This window comes from Eretmochelys imbricata, chromosome 2 (genome assembly GCF_965152235.1).
Source record: "Eretmochelys imbricata isolate rEreImb1 chromosome 2, rEreImb1.hap1, whole genome shotgun sequence".
NCBI lineage: Eukaryota > Metazoa > Chordata > Testudines > Cheloniidae > Eretmochelys > Eretmochelys imbricata.
In genome coordinates this window covers 3670821-3692731 of record NC_135573.1, presented here as the reverse complement: position 1 = coordinate 3692731, position 21911 = coordinate 3670821, and the positions used below count along the sequence as shown (strand labels likewise).

Genomic DNA, 21911 nt, shown 5'->3' with positions numbered 1-21911 from the left:
ACCACCCTGGCTTAACCAGGAGATCTTCAATGATCTAAAAATCAAAAAAGAGTCCTATTTTTGACTATACTTTTGTATCATTGTATGAAAAGGTGTCAGTGATGCGGCCCTTGGGCCAATGTACTAGTCCTCATGTGGCCCTCGTGGTGATTTGAGTTTGAGATACCCGTTCTAAACCCAGAGCAGGGAGGAGCTCGGGAAGTTGGAGCCTCCATCAGTCTCTGAGTCAGCTTTGTGTGTGTAGGCCAAAGTGGTCAGACTCGGGTGATGAAAGTGAGGCCTCTCCCTCTGTGCTTAGGTAGCCAGCTGAGAGCAGCCTCGTATTCAGCAGTTTGCATTGAACTTCAGTGGAAGTTCTGGGTGCTCAAAACATTGGGAAATCAGGCACCCCAAATGAAAGTCTAAGTCTGAAAGTGTGGACCTTCCCCGCTCTGTGCCTTGGTTTCCCCAGCTCTGGGATTAAGGATCCTTCCTCTCCTCTGTAAAGTGCTATGGGATGTATGGAGAGCATGCTAGAGCAGTGCCAAGGGCTTCTGTTGCTGCTGTTACGGGACTTGTTTCTAGGAGACCTCAAAGCCACACCTCTCGTTACTGTGGCACAAGACTTTCCATTCCAAGGGGCTGTGCACAGCGGACTGAAGACTTTCCCCTGTCTGGCTACAACAGGCCTTGGACACTATCCAGGACCACTTTTTATTTATTTATTTATTTTTGTAAGATTTGAGCCCAAATGGTTCTGCCATTTTCAAGACTAAGGAGGGTTGGAGAAAACATTCTTGCTCCAAAGATGTGACTTTTTTTTTGAACGCATGGTGGGAAAATGGCAGGAACATGGAATTTGGCAGCTCTCTCGGGCCAGGCCAGGCGTTGGAGCAGGGTGTAAATTGGTTTTGACTTGCTACTTGAGTAACGACTGTGCATGTATCTCTGGGCCTTCATGTTTGTCTTGGTTCCATCTCTTGCAGGGCCTGAAGAAGCCGAATATTGAGGAGATCCGGCATGCAAAGAACGCAGTGTTCAGCCCCTCCATGTTTGGGAGCTCCCTGCAGGAGATCATGAACATGCAGAAGGAGAGGTACCCAGATCGGCAGCTCCCCTGGGTGCAAACCAGACTGTCTGAGGAAGTGCTGGCGCTGAATGGAGACCAGACCGAGGGCATCTTCAGGTAATGCTGCCTTGTGACTCTGACCCTTCTTGCACAGGCCAGCTCTCAGGGAGTTGCACACCAGGCATTCACTTCCAATGGAGAAGATGCAGCTGGATGCTTCTGTAATAGGGCAGGGTGGTCCAAGAGGGCCCAGCAGGGGTCTTAGAAGGGAGTGTTGCATGCTGGGACATGTAGTCAGTCTTTCTTAGCAGCACCTCTGCTAAGGGTGAGGATAGCCACAGATTGCATTGTGGAGCACTGTGGCTTGTGCTGTGGCCACTTCTGCCTCGCAGTGTGACCTTGTGGAGCAGGCAGTTAGAGCATTCTCTAAGGGGCGACATAACACTTCCAGCACTGGGTCTGGCTGTCTCTGAGCAGACTAGAGAAGTAACAACCAAGGGAGGACTGTTGCTAGTTGCTCACCTCCCCTCCCAGCCTGGCCCAGGCCAGAGCCTCGGAGAAGAAACCTTTGCGATCGATGGCATGGTCTGAGCCCAGGGTACTTTCTCTCTCTCCCTTGTTTCCTTTTTTTATATTGCCTATCACCACATTATCTAGGCTCCAGCGCTTCCATCCAGGAACTCTGTCGTTCACCAGTTGTCATTGTTTTGAATAAGATTTAGCTGTGATATCTGTAACACATCCTGTGTGCAAGGGCACTGTTCCTGCTCTCCCACTGTCTGCCTAGTGCCGGGCCTTAGCAGTGGGGCCCTCTCTTGTCAGTGACAAAGCGTGATCATGAACAATACGTTTCCATCGGGCCTCTCCTCTGGGACCATGCAGTAGAAAGGGCACCAGGGCATAGGAGATACAGAGGATCCCCTCTGATTTCACAGGCCACCCAGCTCCTCCCCTTTCTGGGGGTTCTGCAGTGTGGGGGTGCTGCTGAGGGGAGAACAGTGTGTTCTCCCAGGTGGTCTGGGCTAGCTGTAAGCCACAGTGTATCCCTGTGGACAGAACCCCCCCAAAGTGCGGTTAACGCCTGTCTGGTTCTAAATGGTTGGCGTCCCCGGTTGCTGCAATGGACCGAACCAAACTCCCAGACACTAACCCCCTGAATTCTGGGGAAGGTCACAACTAGACTTGAGTCTGAGGCCAGCCTCTTTCCCAAATGGGCCAACCCAACACCCGCCCCTCTGGATCTGCATCCCAGCTCAGTGCCTCTGGCCTGTCTCTTGAGATAGCCCTAGACTGAGTGAAGTGCAGCCTGCATGCATGCTGCCTAGCAAAGTATTTCTCCTTGCTCCCTTCCAACTCCCAGTAAGAGCTTGACCAGGCCACTTCCTACCCCTCTGCACTCATCCCAGGAGAACCCAGGACTCAGAAAATCCACACCCCACTGACCTTGTTCTTCAGCTCCCAAACATGGATTGTTACCCCACGGCTGGCCAGGGCCTCTCTGGATTTGCAGCTTGCCTTTCCCTGGAAATGACACACATTCCTTCCTGGTGGGTTTTTCTCAGGTAGCTTTATCTCTTGACTCCCTCCAGACACAGGAAGGGGACTGGCAGCCACCCCAAGTGCGGCTTAGCCTGCCATTCCCAAGAAGGTGACCTGAGAGCAGCTCCTTGGTGTGTGAATCCAGAACCATATTGGGCTGGGAAAGTTTCCCTGTGTCATGACCTGAGGCTGAGCCACCGCTGGGTGGCAATGACCAGAGGTGCTGAAAACCCAGGCAGTGATGGCAATAACTACGTGCTGCTGTGTGCTGGATCCTCTGCTGCAGCCTTTGGGAGCGGGGAGGGGAGTGAATTTCACCAGGACTATCAGACCTGCCTTGTGTTAGTCACGGCTCTTTCCTGGCCGCTGGACTGTGGGACTTCTTCGCTTGCAGTTGCTCATTCACATCCCATTTGAGGCCAAGAGCATCCCCCAAGGGTTTCTCTTGTTTGTAGCCTGAAGGGATCGTCCTATGCACAGTGCTCAGTAATGTCACTCCTCACCTGGCCAGAGGGGTCGCTGCTGAGCCACACGCGGCCCTTCCCCGCCCCATGGGCTCAGCATGATGTCTGCTGCTGCAGGGAAATGTACCTGTCTATTACAATGTATTGTGTCTGTCTCCCCGACTCCACACCTGGCAACTGCCTCTGGTAAGCAAGGTCTCAGCTGGTTACTCTGTCCCAAGCTTACACAGCCTCCCCCACAGGCTCGGCTCCGCTACCCCGGTGCTCAGAGAGAGGAGTCAAGTTGTGCAGGGGGTACAGTGACGGGATCCCCAGGGTACAACCTGGAACTGTGGGATCACTGTGCCCCCTGAACTATGCAGCCTGGGGGCACAGTGGTCCCAATGCTTTGCTAATGACAAGCAGGAAACCCCTCCAGGTGCTGTTATCCCTCAGCCTCCAGCATGCAGAGACAGACCCAGCTAAACTGCATGAATGCTCTCCAAGCCACTCATGAACCATCCACAGGGAAACACCAGCGAATCCCCCCAGCCTCTAGCCTTGAACCCCAGAAATGTACTATCTTATACTGCTCAAGATCTTCTCTTGAACAATGCAAGCTCATTAATTAGTTTGCCACTTCGTCAAAGGATAGTGGACACGCACCAGCCTTTGTAATCTGAGCAGATTCCCCAAGCACTGTAGACGAACCCACTGGTAAAGATAAAACATTAAAATAAGTTTATTACCTACAGAAAGATAGCTTTATAAGTGATTATAAGTGGTAGGCATAAGGGTCAGAGCTAGTTACCTGAGAAATAAAAGTAAAATCACAGTCTAAATCCTAAACTCTATTAGACTAAGCAAGATTTGGATCAAACAGCTTTTCTCACCCCACTGGACGTCGCAGGCAGGTTACAGTTCTTAATACACAGGCTGAATTTTCTTCTCAGCCTGGACCCAATCTCCTCAGTTCAAAGTCTTTGTCTACCCACCATTCTTGTTGCCTTCAGCGTAGGTGAGGGAGGAGAGAGGTGGGTCTCATGATGCCGCTGTCCCTATTTTATACTCTCAATTCATGGCCAAGGAAAGATACTGGCCCAGACATGTCCTGGTGGGGATGGCTGAGTCACAGAGTTGAGGAATCCTCATTGTGTGGTACTTGTGCAACTGTCTCTTACAGAATTGTAAATCTCTTGTTTACAATTTCCCTGCTGGTCCATGACTTGTGCTGGTCGCTTAATGCTCATTTGGGTGTGGGTCACCTCTTTTGTTGCCACTGGAGAGCTAGGAGTGGGCATCTCCCAAACTCACAACCTATTTCAATAACAACCATGCAATAAACTCTCATCACTTCATACACACTAACGATATACAGATTTTGACAGAACAATGAGTTTCAGCAGATCATGGTCTTTCATATGGTGTCTTACATGGCATGCAGTGTAAGAAATATCAAACCATATTAATGTGGGGGTTACAGGGTGCTACTTTGAGGTCCAGTGCATCACAGGTACATAGCAGTCCTCCCACAATCCCAAACCCCACCCACATGCCCAAGATCATAGAATCATAGAATATCAGGGTTGGAAGGGACCTCAGGAGGTCATCTAGTCCAACCCCCTGCTCAAAGCAGAACCAATTCCCAATTAAATCATCCCAGCCAGGGCTTTGTCAAGCCTGACCTTAAAAATATCTAAAGAAGGAGATTCCACCACCTCCCTAGGTAACGCATTCCAGTGTTTCACCACCCTCCTAGTGAAAAAGTTTTTCCTAATATCCAACCTAAACCTCCCCCACTGCAACTTGAGACCATTAGTCCTTGTTCTGTCATCAGCTACCACTGAGAACAGTCTAGATCCATCCTCTTTGGAACCCCCTTTCAGGTAGTTGAAAGCAGCTATCAAATCCCCCCTCATTCTTCTCTTCCGCAGACTAAACAATCCCAGTTCCCTCAGCCTCTCCTCACAAGTCATGTGTTCCAGACCCCTAATCATTTTTGTTGCCCTCCGCTGGAAGTTTTCCAATTTATCCACATCCTTCTTGTAGTTTGGGGCCCAAAACTGGACACAGTACTCCAGATGAGGCCTCACCAATGTCGAATATAGGGGAACGATCATGTCCCTCGATCTGCTGGCAATGCCCCTATTTATACATCCCAAAATGCCATTGGCCTTCTTGGCAACAAGGGCACACTGTTGACTCATATCCAGCTTCTCATCCACTGTAACCCCTAGGTCCTTTTCTGCAGAACTGCTGCCGAGCCATTCGGTCCCTAGTCTGTAGCGGTGCATTGGATTCTTCCGTCCTAAGTGCAGGACTCTGCACTTGTCCTTGTTGAACCTCATCAGATTTCTTTTGGCCCAATCCTCTAATTTGTCTAGGGCCCTCTGTATCCTATCCTACCCTCCAGCGTATCTACCTCTCCTCCCAGTTTAGTGTCATCTGTAAACTTGCTGAGGGTGCAATCCACACCATCCTCCAGATCATTTATGAAGATATTGAACAAAACCGGCCCCAGGACCGACCCTTGGGGCACTCCACTTGATACCGGCTGCCAACTAGACATGGAGCCATTGATCACTACCCGTTGAGCCTGACAATCCAGCCAACTTTCTACCCACCTTATAGTCCATTCATCCAGCCCACACTTCTTTAACTTGCTGGCAAGAATACTGTGGGAGATCGTGTCAAAAGCTTTGCTAAAGTCAGGGAACAACACGTCCACCGCTTTCCCCTCATCCACAGAGCCAGTTATCTCATCATAGAAGGCAATTAGATTAGTCAGGCATGACTTTCCCTTGGTGAATCCATGCTGACTGTTCCTGATCACTTTCCTCTCCTCTAAGTGCTTCAGAATTGATTCCTTGAGGACCTGCTCCATGATTTATCCAGGGACTGAGGTGAGGCTGACTGGCCTGTAGTTCCCCGGATCCTCCTTCTTCCCTTTTTTAAAGATGGGCACTACATTAGCCTTTTTCCAGTCGTCCGGGACTTCCCCCGATCGCCATGAGTTTTCAAAGATAATGGCCAATGACTCCGCAATCACATCCGCCAACTCCTTTAGCACTCTCGGGTGCAGCGCATCTGGCCCCATAGACTTGTGCACATCCAGCTTTTCTAAATAGTCACGAACCACTTCTTTCTCCACAGAGGGCTGGTCACCTCCTCCCCATGCTGTGTTGCCCAGTGCAGTAGTCTGGGAGCTGACCTTGTTCATGAAGACAGAGGCAAAAAAAGCATTGAGTACATTAGCTTTTTCCACATCCTCTGTCACTAGGTTGCCTCCCTCATTCAGTAAGGGGCCCACACTTTCCTTGACTTTCTTCTTGTTGCTAACATACCTGAAGAAACCCTTCTTGTTACTCTTAACATCTCTTGCTAACTGCAACTCCAGGTGTGATTTGGCCTTCCTAATTTCACTCCTGCATTCCCTAGCAATATTTTTATACTCTTCCCTGGTCATTTGTCCAATCTTCCACTTCTTGTAAGCTTCTGTAAGATCCAGCAATAGCCCCCAAAGAGCTGGATGGCTGTGCTCAAGTGACCAGCAGGGAAATAGTTAATGCTGCCAGTTAGTAGCATGTATTCCCAGGCTGGAGGAGCAGGAGTCCTAGGGCAAATCTGTGCAGACAGTAGTGAGCTATACAAGGTACTTTCACAGCTCCTGCAACCACAATATCCAAGCACAATACACATGCAGATAGTAGTGAGGCATCTAAATAGCCATGTGTATTCAATCACAAATTTTATATGGCCAGGCACCATAATAATGCATGTGAGATGCTCACCTCTGTGCACACTTTTCCACGTGGGCAGCCTCTGGTCTGTATGTTTGAAAAGTGGACTGTTGTCATCATTAGGTTTAAGAGTTAACATACCATTAATCTGACGAAGGTAGTATTCCCCCCTCTCAGCTATTGTTTTAGTCTCTCTGCAGACTCAGGCAGGCAGTATGTTTAAAGTGCTCATCGTTGAGGTATCTAAGTGTTTCTCCAGACTCTGTCTATAACAGGGACTCTGGCCTCAGCCAAAGTAACTGGCTTTCAGCATCCAGTTGTCAGCATCCAGGTGGACCGAGTCTGAAATCTGTGGACATTTCTTTTCTGCACAGAGTGCCTGGAGATATCGACGAGGTCAACGCCCTCAAGCTGCAGGTCGATCAGTGGAAAATCCCCACCGGCTTGGAAGACCCTCATGTTCCTGGTAAGGGTTCCTGACCCCCCTCCCTTCACACATGGAATCCTGGTGCAAGGGGGAGTGGGGAGTGAGTCCTGGCTCTCAGCTTTGTGGGGGTGAAGCCAGCCAAGCCTGGGGTGGGGCCCTGGACAAGGGAGAGAGTGAGAGTAGAGTCCGAGAGCAGGCCTTGGGAATGGGGGGTGGGAGCCCACTTCAGGCACTGGGCATAAGCTGGGGAGGGAGATGAGGAGAGAAAGGACAATGCTAAGGTCTGGTGTGGCAGAGGGGATTGGAGAAGAAGAGCAACCTGGTCTGAGCACCAGGGGAAGAGCTGAGCATGCAGGAACCCTACGGGGGAAGCCCAGTACATGTGGCCCAGCCAGGCAAGCACCAGCTCCAAGGATCCCCAAGGCATAAACACAGGAGAGGAGAGCCCTCCCCAACTGTGTGAGCTGTCTGGCTGTGGGACGCGACGGGAGCCCCATCGTCTGGGACTGGAGCTGGGCCACAGGGGCCCTGGCCTCAGGTAAGGGTACACCACTGAATACAGCACATCCATCCCTCCCTTCTTGGAGCCTGGCTGCCCCCGGGGCCACACAGATGCCAGAGCATGCACCAGCTCTCTCATGTCAGGATTAACATTTTAGAACAAGTGTCCATGCTGCACTGAGGCGGCTGCGCGGCGGAGGTCGGGCTCACCAACAGTTGCTGGCTTGTTAATCACAGCTGAGCGGCCGAGCATGTCAGTATTTAAAGCCTTCCCGTTGATTCCAGCTGTATAATCCGCCAGCCCAGTCTGCTGAGCATCAGCTCTCTGCCTAATCCCTCTCCAGGACACAGAGCAGCAGGAGCATGGAGCTCACAGTGGGAGCATCTGCAAGGGACAACTAGTAACATGGGATCAGTCCTAACCTCTCATATGGCAGGCTGGGGCCAGCGGAGCCAGCAAGAGTAGGGTGGACACTGTCCCAGCCTGTGTAGGAGGATAATTAATTTCCCGCATACCCAAAACATAGCAAAGCATCTTAGGGAAGGAGTCTGATCACCGTTCCTCATAGTCAGTAAGGCCAAGAAGAGGTTCAGTTGTATTAACAATAGGATGAAGAACAATAAAGAAGTAGGACAATGGCCATTCTCTAAATATGCTGTAACAACCTCATTGTCCCATCTCCAACAGGACACAGCAGAGATAGCAAAAAGCCCAGCAAGGGCGGCTGGTAATAGAGGTGTGGGATCCCATAAGGGGATCTCATTCAAAAAAACATTGAGAGACACACAGTCTGCTCATAAACTCAAGTGACCTTGTGCATCACAGGTGAGATCTGGGGCATATTAGTTTGGAGAGTGGAGAGTGAGAGGAGGGCTATGAAATCACAAAGCAGAGAGAAGATGGATCAGTCTTCTACATACTCCATCTTGTGGCACAAGAACCAGGGAGTGCTCAGTGAGATGGCCACACGTTTAGAATGGATAAAGGAAGCACATAGGCAGCCTGTGGAACTCACTGCTGCAGGATATAAAGACAGATAGCTTAGGGACAGATTCTGTCTCGCTGACTCACACTGCATAGTACCGCACAGGGCTGCTCATGGAATAAAGTGCTTCTCAGAATGAGTAATGAGGGCAGAATCCAGCCCTCAGTGTTTCAAAGAGCTAGCTGTTTGTATGAACACGGGTAGCAGTTTCAGTTCCCACTAACAAGATTGGCCAAGATAAGGGTTATCAAGCTGTGTGCTGCAGGTATAGAGTTGCCAACTGTCTAATCACACAAACCCAAACACCCTTGTTTCACTCCCTACCTCGCCCCTTCCCAAGGCCACACCCCTGCCCCGCCACTTCTCTGAGGCCTTGCCCCCCGCTCACTCCAGCCCCCCCCCCGTCACTCGCTCTCCCCCACCCTCACTCACTTTCACTAGGCCGGGGTAGGGGGTTGAGGTGCGGGATGGGGTGTGGGCTCTGGGCTGGGGGGTGGAACCAAGGGGTTCAGAGTGTGGGAGGGGGCTGCAGGCTGAGCCTGGGGCAGGGAGTTTGGGTGAGGGAGGGGGCTCAGGGCTGGGGCAGGGGGTTGTGGTGCGGGAGGGGGTGCAGGGTGTGGGCTCTGGTTGTGGTGCGGGAGGGGGTGTGGGGTGCGGGCTCTGGGAGGGAGCTTGGGTGCAGGAGGGGGCTCTGGGTTGGGGCAGGGGGTTGGGGTGTGGGAGGGGGTGAGGGTTGCGGGTTCTGGGAGGGAGTTTGGGTGTGGAAGGGGGCTCAGGGCTCGAGCAGGAGGTTGTGGTGTGGGAGGGGGTGCAGGGTGCAGGCTCTGGGAGGGAGTTTGGGTATAGAAGGGGGCTCTGGGCTGGGGTAGGGGGTTGGGATGTGGGAAGGGGTGAGGGGTGCAGGCTCTGGAACGGAGTTTGGATGCAGGAGGGGGCTCAGAGCTGGGGAAGGGGTTGTGGTGCGGGAGGGGGTGCAGGGTGCAGGCTCTGGGAGGAAGTTTTTGTGTAGGAGGGGGCTCAGGGCTGGGGCAGAGGGTTGGGGTGTGGTAGGGGGTGAGGGGTGCAGGCTCTGGAAGGGAGTTTGGATGCAGGAGGGGGCTCAGGGCTGGGGAAGGGGTTGTGGTCCAGGAGGGGGTGCAGGGTGTGGGCTCTGGTTGTAGTGCAGGAGGGGGTGTAGGGTGTGGGCTCTGGGAGGGAGTTTGGGTGCAGGCCAAATTCCAGGCCAGTGGGATCTGCGGAGTCGGTGCTCAGGGCGGGGGCAGAATGCAGAGACCCTCCTGACCGTGCCTCCTCTTAGGGGTCTCTGCCGGACATGTCACCGCTTCCGGGAGCGGCACAGAGCCAGGGCAGGTAGGGAGCCTGCCTTAGCCCCGCTGCACCACCGGACTTTTAGCAGCCTGAAATCTTCCGGGTGGGCTTCAGTGGCCTCTGGCAGATCGAGCCTGATTTCGGGAGACTCCTGGCCAAACTGGGAGGATTGGCAACCCTAGGTACAAACTGAGTTCAAATACTATGGAAAAGTTGGATACAGAGTGCTGGCAAAGGGAGGCCAGTTAGCTCTGTGTATACAGCCAAGGGGCTGGAAATCAGGGGAACTAAGTTCAAGTGCTGGTTTAGCCATACACTCATTTTGTGACCTTGGGAAGCTGCTGCATCTGTCTGGCTCAGATTCTTGCTCAGGAACCTCCCAGCCAGGAATAAGTCGCCAGTGTCCATGCATGGGGAATACTGTCCCAGAGAAGTGGTAGGAGCACCCTCACTAGAGACACTTCAAAGCAGACCAGTCCAAGCCTCGTAGGGAAAGTCCCATGCTCACCCCTTCAGGGATGGACTAGATGGGACTGAACATCTTAGACAGGATTTTGATTTCTGTGGTGCTCTTAGTGATGCATAAGCCAGACCAAATCTCTCCATTTAACACACCAGGGGTCATCAGCAGACATCCTAGGATAAGCCTATGTCCTCCGCTAGCCAGGGTGTCCAACCTCTACAACCCTCTAGCACACGTGGCTCCATCTCGTTCTGTTCAGTAAGAGGTAATTTAACCCTGCAGGATAGGAGCGCGGATTTCTGCTCTATTACCTGTGGTAATCTCCTGCCATAACAGAGAGCAGCCGGCTGTAGCTTTTCTGTTCCTCTGGCCTGCAGGGTCTCTTTGGGGACTATGGAAGAGCACGTTGGCCTGTGCACGTGGGCTGGTTCTACATGAGTCCTCAGGAGCCCATTAGCTCCCTTGAGATGGGTTGGCGGGGCTAAAAGATGGCAGAACTGTTGGTGCTTTAGTTAGAGCCCTCTGCAGGGAATCCAGCCCTGGCAAGGCCTGGAAAGCATTTCCCAGGCTGAGCGAGTGCGTGCAGGGCAAAGGGAGCGTGTGTGACCGGGAGAGGCAGAAGGCGAGAGGAAGAACATGCTGTAGGGGCAGGGACCTGCAAGGGGATCAGCCTTTGATCCTGCGAAGGTTAGAATGCCAGTGTCCTTTGCGTGTAACCAGCACCAGCTGCTGTTGTGATCTAACTAGGGATGAGATGCCACCATGATGGGGCCCGGGGTACACCTGACAGGTCACTGTGCTGTCCTGGATACTTCCCCTCCCCAGGATCCTGGCATCCCATCAGGCAGGCTGCTCCCAGGGCCCAAGGAATCCTGCTCCGATAAGAAGTGTTAACCTCACCACCGGTTTTTAACAGAAGGGGAGGAATTTCACCCTCTGGTGAACACATTTAAGCCTCTCTCTGGGTGCAGCTAACCCCTCCATCCCTGGAAGGGCTCCCTGGCTAACAGTTGTCTGATGAGCAAATATTTTGCCTTTGAGATGTGCCAGCCCAAATGGCAGGTATCTCCACACCATTTCCACAGAGAATACCCCCATTCAACGCTCCCCTGGGAAAGTTACGCTCTCTCGCGGTGTCTCACAGCACACCCCCAAGAGCTGAGCTGCAGTGAGAGCCATATTTACTCTGCCTCAGCAATGAGACTGAGGTGATCCGTCTAGAGGTTCAACTCCATTAGAAAGGGAGAGAGAGAGCCAAGGAGAGAGAAGCAGGGAAACCTTGTCTGCTTACTGCCAGTGAGGTAGTGGTGGGGCTGGTCCCCTTATCTTATGTGGCTAGCCAGGAGCCAGGCAGCAGCAGGGTGCTGGCTTTTGTCTCTGCTGGGCCTAGCAATACAGCAGCTCAGGGAAATGGCCAGGCAGCTGGAGGGTGCTGTTTGGTGTCTGGCACTTGATGCCTCCTTGCAGAATGAAAATCTAGCCTTGCTGTGGCACAGAAGCTGGGAGATCCAGTGCCCCAGTCATGTGGGCAGGTCTAACCTGGGCGACTGCTGCACACCTTCCCCCACACCATTCTACGCTTCCGCCCAGCCATGGGACTGCCCTGAGTTCTGTTCAATGGAGTGAGAGGCTTGGAGGCGAGTGTTAACGCAGATCCTGACAGAGTCTGCAGCATTCCAGAGAAGCTAACACTGCGGTAGATTCTACAGGCCCTCCCACTGGCCAGCGGGGGGAAACGGCCCAGCCCAGACTCTCGGCATAATGGTCCATGATTACAAATGCTCTTCAGTTCAGGTCATTACAGTACCCATCCGAGCAGCTCCATGACACAGCGCCAGATCCCACAGTGGTGAGCGCAGGATAGACAGACAGCTCAAAGCCAGAGGGGTCTATTAGATCATGTAACCTGAGCTCCAGTGTAAAAGAGGCCAGAGAATTTCAGCCAATAACCCCACACATTGAGCCCAGTAACTCGTGTTTGACTAAAGCACGTCTGTATAGATACTGACAGGTTTCAGAGTAGCAGCCATGTTAGTCTGTATTCGCAAAAAGAAAAGGAGTACTTGTGGGACCTTAGAGGTGCCACAAGTACTCCTTTTCTTTTTGTATAGATACTGTGGCTGGAGGGACAGGTAGCTCTATGGATGGATAGATCTTCAGAAGAGGTAGGCCCCAGATCACGCCCTTCTGCTCTTGTTCCCTGAGGTGTCTGTCTTGTTTGGACATGTTCTCTCTGGGCAAGGTCATCCCCCCCATTCATTCTCTCACATTCGCTCTCACGCTCCCGGTGTCAATGCAAGAAGCAGCTACAGCCTGCTCCTGCTGAGCAGTTTCCTTCAGCTAGCATCCTTCAGTCAGCTGGGGGTTGTTCTCCCTTCCCTGTGGAAATAGTGTGGTAAATAAGGCCCTACTTCATTCGCGATATTGCGGAAATTGCAGATCCTGCAATATGAAGCTTTCACTGCAGTTTTGATTTTCATTCGCTTACTTTGCACAGTCCACAGTTTTGCATACATTGAGGTTTGCAACACACACTTTTCCCCCGTTAGTATAGTGTGGGGCACTGACAGCTGCACAGGGAACACAGCTGGGCCCCGCTCAATTTCACAGCAGGGAGCCTACCAGCCGTGGAATTGACATTCTTGTCGGTTTCATGGCTGCTATTATTTCAGGTTTCCTCTCTGGCTGGGGCTGCCAGCCCAGCGCTGCACAAGGAAATTCGAAATAATTGGCTACAGTGGGTCAGTGTGGTGGGGTCAGATGCACTGTGGATCAGTGTGGTGAAGCACTCTGGGAGGTTGGGACCCCCCCACCCCACCCCCCACCACCACCAGGGAGATCATACCCCACAGGCTGAGAGCAGCAGGCACCATGTATTTGAACCTACCGTGGCCTCCGGGTAGACTCCCTGCTGCATGTTAGCAGGGTTACACCTGGGATTCAAGAGGAGAGGGTGTCATGTCCTTGATGGGGCCACATCTAGACACATTTCACAGCCAAGTGCTGGTTCCTCAGGGGTTTATCTAGCTATTTACAATGACTTTTCTCTCCAAAGCAGCCTTCTCCTGTCCCAGAGGAGGCTGCATGTCAGTGCTGGGTATACGGGTGTAGTGACATGTACAGCCACCTGGGTCTGCTGAATGGAAGGGGAAGGGGGCCCATTGACTCATTTGGAGACAACTGTGCACTTTAGGGCAGGGCAGCTGCATCATTTGAGGCTGAACAGGGGATGCATGGTGCCTTTGTACAGTGGGGCAGGTGAACCGACAGCAGTGGGGTTACTAGGGGTTTGGAAGGTTCTTTAGCATTTCCCATTTAGGTATCCGAAATGGCTTCCATCCAATCAGCAGCTAGAGCTCCCAACCCCAAGCACAGTCCTGTCAGGCACAGCAGCACCACCTGAGAATCCATTAGATGTTTCCAATTCAAGCACTGAGCCTGCCTGACCCTACTTAGCTTACCAGAGTTGACAGGCTCACACCACGGTATGCATCCGATGAAGTGAGCTGTAGCCCACGAAAGCTCATGCTCAAATAAATGGGTTAGTCTCTAAGGTGCCACAAGTCCTCCTTTTCTTTTTGCGAAGACAGACTAACACGGCTGTTACTCTGAAACCTGGTGTGACTACAGGCATTCTTAGTAGCCGGACAGCCATTAACAAGCAGCCTTCCTGACCATTTGGAGATCTATGGGAGGGGCCTCCATTCCAGCGTGCCAGATGCTTGCTGGCCACAGCGAAGTCTTCCAGGTTTGCAGGCACAGCCAGCCCGGTGCTCCCACCAGCTTTCAGAGCTACGTGGGGCTGCTGGCTAAGCCGCTTACTCCATCCCTGGATTCCCTGCAGCCCTTGCTGTAACTACAGGGATGTCTGCTCATTTTCCTTATTATTCCCACATCCTGATTCCGCTCCCAGCGTTTCCTGTCAGTCGCACTATCAATCCACTGTCAGCAGCCAGGAATCATCTGCCAGGCTCCAAACCGCAGTCCAGTTGCACTCCCACATCCTGCTAGATGGGACGCCCTGTTCTCTCCTGCATCCTGATAACCTGCCCGCACTGTGTAGCTGCGGCCTGGAAAGGCCAGCTCTGAGGCTATGGCAAGTTACTGTTCCCGGAGGCACGTTTCCATCTCCAGACGGTGCCTAATGACACTGGATGTTGGGGAGTTTTTAATATAGCGAACTGACATCTCTGGTAGCATTTTTATTGCTTCCTGAATTCTTTGTGAAGCTGTGGTAGGTGGGGGGAATGGACATTGCTGAGGTCTGTCCACATGCCAGAACTGTAGAATGAGCCAGGTACGTTATTAATAATAATTAATAATCATGGATTAATTCCTATGGAATCTTCCACCTCAGGATCTCAAAGCACTTTATCTATTGCTGCCTCACATCCCTCTTGGGGGGTACAATACAGGTCACGTGGCAATCATTTCAGTCAGCACTGGAGTGCAGCCACCTCTGGGGTGGAGCACAGCAGCTCACAGCAAGGCTGCATAACACTTCAGGACAGGAAGTGAAGAATACGGTGTCTAAGTGAAAACGCAGAAGATGATCTAGGGAGGCGCGTTACGGTCACCTACATTAGAATTTGTCCAAGACACCAGGGTCGTGCCCTAAGCTGTAAGAAGTGCTACCAGATCTGTAACAAACACAAGAGATCAGGGTCATGGTTTCACCTCTTGTCACCTCTGGTAGCGCTCCATGTTAGTCTGTGGGTCTAACCCAGATCGTATTTATTTTTATTGCAGTGGGGCTGGCAGGGAGCCTGGGGCTGCCTAAACCCGGTGGAAGAGAGGTTCCTCGAAGCAGAGTTTCTGTCAGATAGATGCAAGAGGTGCCTAGGCGTTGAGCCTGCTGTCTGCCCGCTCCGGAGTCAGGCCTCCCCCTGGGGGAACAGAGCAATAGTTACGTTGGGGGGACTCCTGCCCCGCTGCCGGGCTGTCACCGTCAGGGATTGTTTTGGGGACAGAACCTTGATGGGAAGCAAAGGCACCTCTGTGGAGGGATTGGGGCTTGTCCGACATGCACAGGTCTCCTGCTCAGAAGCAGGCAGCTGCATGATGTTGGACCCTCCCCAGAGCTGACTGACTGCACAACACTGGCTTCCGTAGGACAGACGCAAGGTGTGCCAACCCCAGAGGGAATCGTGAGCAGTGCACGGAGTCTGCTTATAGCACTGAAACGCAGCCACCTCTGGGCTGAGCGTGGCAGCACATTCCTTATCAGAAAAGGCTACACACGGTGTGTAGGAGGGAAAGTGAAGAACCCCGTGTGCAGCTGACACTGCCGGGGGAGAGTTCGCACGAACCGGGACGAATGACTCTAGTGAACAATGCCCTGGGATGCCAAATGAGCACAAGTGGACAGCACCTACACACACACACACACACACACACACACTAAGTCACGCACACCTCTCCGTACCACAGCACCCCTTGCGTTGTGCTGGGGCAGTGGGGCCTGTACTGACTAAGACGGGAGAGTGACCCCTACTGAGTCATAAATATAGCTTCCTGCAATGCCTGGGCTTTCTCTGGGTGGGGTAAGGGGAGTCATCTGGGAATCCTTTGTTTCCTTGGTTTTTATTTCAGTCCCTTGGAGGCAGCCTTCCCACATTGCTTGTAGCTACTTCTCTTGACTCCCAGCTGCACAGAGGGTCCTGGAGAAAGTAGCTCCGTGTATTTGCTCCTTCAGCACAGAAGAAGTTGTCACACCGGCTCACCATGTTATAGCTACAAAAGCCTATCTAGAGAGTTCCAAAGAGATTTATGTTTAAAAGGTGTTCTGTCTATTGAAGAGCAAATGCTATCATTGCCTTAGTTCGTTTGTATGACAATGAAGACTGCGTTTCTGTACTCACTAAAGACCATTTTCACATGAGCTAGAATGTGAACCCTGCCATCCTGGCCAAATTCCAAATTGTTTCATTCCATTCTGCTTCCTACATCCTCCCTGCCATTTGGGTGCAGGATTCTCTTTCACTTCCTGCCCTGAAATGCTGGATGGCATTGATTAATGTTCTTAACAGCCGTCATGTTCCACCCCAGAGCTGGCTGCATTTCAATGGTGCAGGAAGTGCTTTGCGATTCCGTCTTGGTGGCTATCATCCTGGCTTTTGTTGCTTTGAGATTAGACTTGCAATATGTTGTTCTAAGGCACAGCCCCATGCACAACTTGGGCACTGCACTAGCGTGTGTGTGATGTGACGCATTTTGCAGCAAGCAAGGGATGCGTTGTTCTGGGTTCTATTGATTTGGATCATTAAGGCCCTAGCTGGCCACCCCAGCCTGGTGCCTGCCTCCCGGAGAGATTAGACCCGCTATCCTCAGTGCCACATAAACAATCAATCACATCACTTTCGTCCGTTTCCCTGCTAGCCAGTAAATGGGCTCCGGCGATGCCAGTCAGTAGTGACTGATGGCTGCTCATTTAACAGTGTAGCGCAGCCAGCAGGAAGGACACGTTGATCCCGATTGTAGCTCTCCCGTTGTTTAATGGGAACACCCCATAAGAGATGGCACCCAGCAGCCCAAGATGGGGCCATCTTTCCTTGCATGCTAGTGAACCTCAGTTCATAGCAGCCACACAGAGCTGTGTACTGCTGCTGCAGACAATGACCTGCTCGTGTATCCTGTCACAGCCCCATCATGCCCAGGCTGCGCACTGAATCGGACACATCTTTTCAGCCAACACCTAGGGGCACAGTGCACAGAGCTGAGAAAGAGCAGCACACTTGCATCAGCAGGCTGCTGAGCCATCAGGTGGCCCATCCATGCACACAGAACAAATGCTGGCACCATGTCTCCACTGAGAAAAGGTCAGATGGGGACTGAGAGGGAGATTTCATCCTGGCAGATGCCGTGTGGCGGGTAAGCTGCAGTGATTACGGGGCCCTGAGTCCGTGGTGTCTCGGCTGCTGGCTTTCGGAAGCCAGGGAGCATGACTGCCTCCAGGGGGCAATGTGTCTTCCAGATGTCTCTACAAAGAATTACCCCAGCCTGGGGCCATGGGAGCCTGGGTACAGTGCTGCTGGGCACAGTTCATGTGACATGGGGTCTGGCCCTGACATTCCCAGTGCAGCCCTCACTTGGCAAAGTTTGCCCGTGGCTGCTGTTTTGTGTAACCCCCGTCCTGTCAGGTACTGGCCGTGGCACCAGTACCAGCATCCCACAGCAGCAGGCAGCCCAGAGTGGGTCAGAAGCTGCACCTATAAGTTGCTGGGTATTAATGTAAAGATCAAATGAAGAACGACACCAAACTCCTCTCTTGCCATGCAGGGTCCTGGAGTGAATTTACCCTTGAAGCAAACTGGTCTCATGCTCCTAGCCCAGCATTTTCATTGATACATTGCACCTTCCTTTCCAGGGATGAACCCGCTGCCGGGAGCTAGTCAGTATCATTTGACAAATGGGGAAACTGAGGCGGCAACCAGCCAGGACCTGAGCCTGCAGGCTCTTTGCAGGGGGAGCATTTCTCCCCTCCAGTGGGAATTCAGCCCATGGCAAAGGCAGGATTGGGCTCTAAGTAACCTGCTCATGCTGTGGCAGATCCCAGGCTAGAACTCAGGTCTTCTGGCTCCCAGTTGTGCCTTAAGCACAGGTTGATTCTTCCTCCTTTAGTTCACTGTAGCCTGACTCCTGTCTATAAAGGATTCACCTGGATGGACTCCCAGCAAACAATGGTCCCTCTAGTGCCAGATTTGTGGAGTGCCCACTTACCTGCCAGTTCCCTTTGGAGCAGCCTCTCAGGGAAGAGAGTGTAGGTGGGGAGCAGACAGCGGAAGGTTTCTGTGACAGTTTTTCCAACCAGCCTTCTCCCCCAGTAGGCTTAGCCAGTAAATCCTAAATCTGTTTGCAGGACCAGTGTGTAACTGTGTCCATAAAAACCCCACAGCTTGTCTCTCCAGGGAGAAAAGAGTAGCTCAGAAAGAAGAAAATTATTATTGGCTTAACCAGGAGATCTTCAAAGATCTAAAACTCAAAAAAGAGCCCTACAAAAAGCGGAAACTCGGTCAAATTACAAAGGATGAATATAAACAAATAACACAAGTATGTAGGGACAAAATTAGAAAGGCCAAGGCACAAAATGAGATCAAACTAGCTAGGGACATAAAGGGTAACAAGAAAACAGTCTACAAATACATTATAAGCAAGAGGAAGACCAAGGACAGAGTGGGGCCATTACTCAATGACAGGGCAAAGACAATAATATAAAATGTGGAAATGGCAGGGGTGTTTAATGACTTCTTTGTTCTGGTTTCCACCAAGACTGGTGGTGATTGGATGTCTAACATAGTGAATGCCAGTGAAAATGAGGTAGGATCAGAGTCTAAAATAGGGAAAGAACAAGTCAAAAATTACTTGGACAAGTTAGATGTCTTCAATCACCAGGGCCTGATTAAATGCATCCTAGAATACTCAAGGAGCTGACTGAGGAGATATCTGAGCCATTAGCGATTATCTTTGAAAATTCATGGAAGACCAGAGACATTCCAGAAGACTGGAAAAGGGCAAATATAGTGCCCATCTATAAAAAGGGAAATAAGGACAATCCGGGGAATTACAGACCAGTCAGCTTAACTTCTGTACCCGGAAAGATAATGGAGCAAATAATTAAGCAATCAATATGCAAACACCTAGAAGGTAATAAGGTGATAAGTAACAGTCAGCATGAATTTGTCAAGAACAAATCGTGTCAAACCAAGCTGACAGCTTTCTTTGACAGGGTAACAAGCCTTGTGGATGGGGGAAAATGGTAGATGTGGTGTATCTTGACTTTAGTAAGGCTTTTGATACTGTCTCACATGACCTCATAAACAAACTGGGGAAATACAATCTAGATGGAGCTACGATAAGGTGGGTGCATAACTGGTTGGAAAACCATTTGCAGAGAGTAGTTATCAGTGGTTCACAGTCATGCTGGAAGGGCATAACGAGTGGGGTCCTGCAGGGATCAGTTCTGGGTCTAGTTCTGTTCAATATCTTCATCAATGATTTATATAATGGCATAGAGAGTACACTTATAAAGTTCGCGGACAAATTCAAAATGATCTGGACAAATTAGAGAAATGGTCTGAAGTAAATAGGATGAAATTCAATAAGGACATATGCAAAGTGCTCCACTTAGGAAGGAACAATCAGTTGCACACATACAAAATGGGAAATGACTCCCTAGGAAGGAGTACTGGGGAAAGGGATCTGGGGGTCATAGTGTATCACAAGCTACATATGAGTCAACAGTGTAACACTGTTGCAAAAAAAAGCAAACATCATTCTGTGCTGTATTAGCGGGAGTATTGTAAGGAAGACACAAGAAGTAATTCTTCCGTTCTACTCTGCGCTGATTAGGCCTCAACTGGAGTATTGTGTCCAGTTCTGGGCTCCGCATTTCAGAAAAGATGTGGACAAATTGGAGAAAGTCCAGAGAAGTGATGAAAGGTCTAGAAAACATGACCTATGAGGGAAGATTGAAAAAAATGGGTTTGTTTAGTCTGGAGAAGAGAAGACTGAGAGGGGACATGAGAACAGTTTTCAAGTACATAAAAGATTGTTGTTACAAGGAGGAGGGAGAAAAATTGTTCTTGTTAACCTCTGAGGCTAGGACAAGAAGCAATGGGCTCAGATTGCAGCAAGGGAGGGTTAGGTTGAACATCAGGAAAAACTTCCTGTCAGGGTGGTTAAGCATTGGAATAAATTGCCTTTGGAGGCTGTGGAATCTCCATCATTGGAGATGTTTAAGAGCAGGTTGGACAAACACCTGTCGGGGATGGTCTAGACAATAGTCCTGCCTTGAGTGCAGGGGACTGAACTAGATGACCTCTCGAGGTCTCTTCCAGTTCTATGATTCTGTGATTGAACAGTTCCTCTTCCCATGGCAGGAGAATGCCACATTCCAGACTCTCTTTGAGCATGTATCTCACTGACCAAAGGGCTGTTCTGCCAAATAGTGCTTACCAGTGCACTTCCTTGGCGGTCTCCCACGCCAGCACCGGCCCGGCCCAGCGGTGAGCGGAGGCAGTGGAGATTATTCCAGCCCTTTAAGCAAAATAGAAACTGGATTTCCATTCACCATCTTTTCTCATTTGCTTTTGTGCGAGCGGGTTTTGGGTTCCCATGGATTTGGGTCCCTGCCCCTGGCTGATCCTCATTCTGTGATGACGTAGCAAACTCCCTCACAGCACAGCTGCCCCTCTCCATGGTGCCCGCATAGGAGGATGAATCTGTGCTGCTGGTGCCCCAGTTAGGGCTGGCCCATGGCATCTGTATGGGGTCAAGTCATGGGGTTTTTCCACGGCTGCCTCTTTTGTTCATTGCATGACTCCTGACCAGTCCAGAGCCCTGACACAGAGGCTCTACCTGTCTCCTTCCCCTGCGTCTCTCATAAGCTGGATGCTTCTTGTTCTCTGGCTGTCATTCAGCTTCCTCTTGGCCTGAGGCTGTGCACTCTCAGTGACCCAGTTCCAGGGCTTTGTGCATCGATACACACCACTTACAGAATCCACCTGGTTGTGCCAGTGCCCATCTTTGGCTGGTGCATTGCTGCTCCCTGGGATGCCCAGGGTGACGTTTTCCTGCAGCTGCAGCGATTCCTCAGGAAACCTGCCTTGGCTGTAATTGCTGCGCTCTGAGTCAGTGAAGCTGCTCTGCATTGTTAGCCCTGCAATGGGCTGGTTGCAGGAAATTGATCAGCAAGTGCTCTGGGAACCATCTCCTCTCTCTAACTTGGCTGAGCGCAGATGCATGACTGAGGGTCTGGGTCTGTGAGCTGAAGAGGGGCTGGCACTGTCAAACCAAGTGTATGCTCTATAGAAACAGTGGGCTTGCCAGAGCGAAACAGGAATAGAAATGGGCCTGGGGGTGAGGTGTTAAATATCACTGGATTTAAACCTCTCACCATCAGTGGTGGGAAACACAAATATAATCAGCCCCTTGGTTCTGGATAAGAGCCTACTACTGCTGTGACGGGTTCGATCACAGAGCCCCCTTGGGACTGTTACCTGATGTGCTTAGACTACCTCTGAGCCTGTTTTCTCTGCCAGCTTGGGCCTCCAGAACCCTGTCTTGTTGAGCGAGACACACTAGCCTGCTGCAACACAGACCCAGGGTCTGAACCACGCCCCCAAAGCTGCAAACGTAACTGAAAACATCTTAGCAAGTGCTCCTGTCTCCAGCACCCAGACACCCAGCTCCCAATGGGATCCAAACCCTAAATAAATCTGTTTTTAAAGCTTATACAGGGTAAACTCATAAATTGTCCGCCCTCTGTAACACTGATAGAGAGATATGCACAGCTGTTTGCTCCCCCAGGTATTAATCACTTACTCTGGCTTAATTAATAAACAAAAGTGATTTTATTAAGTATAAAAAGTAGGATTTAAGTGGTTTCAAGTAGTCATAGACAGAATAAAGTAAGTTACTAAGTAAAATAAATCAAAATACTCAAGGCTAACTTAATA

The 21911-nt window shown here is 51.1% G+C and overlaps 1 protein-coding gene across 1 annotated transcript in view; it reads left to right on the top strand.

Moving 5' to 3' along the window:
• ARHGAP39 (Rho GTPase activating protein 39) overlaps nt 1-21911 on the top strand; it is a 291601-nt gene that overhangs the window by 263468 nt on the left and 6222 nt on the right. Inside the window, exons 8-9 of the mRNA XM_077810773.1 lie at nt 966-1165; nt 7145-7236. Coding sequence (XP_077666899.1) covers nt 966-1165; nt 7145-7236 — 292 coding nt within the window. The remainder of the gene's footprint in view (nt 1-965; nt 1166-7144; nt 7237-21911) is intronic.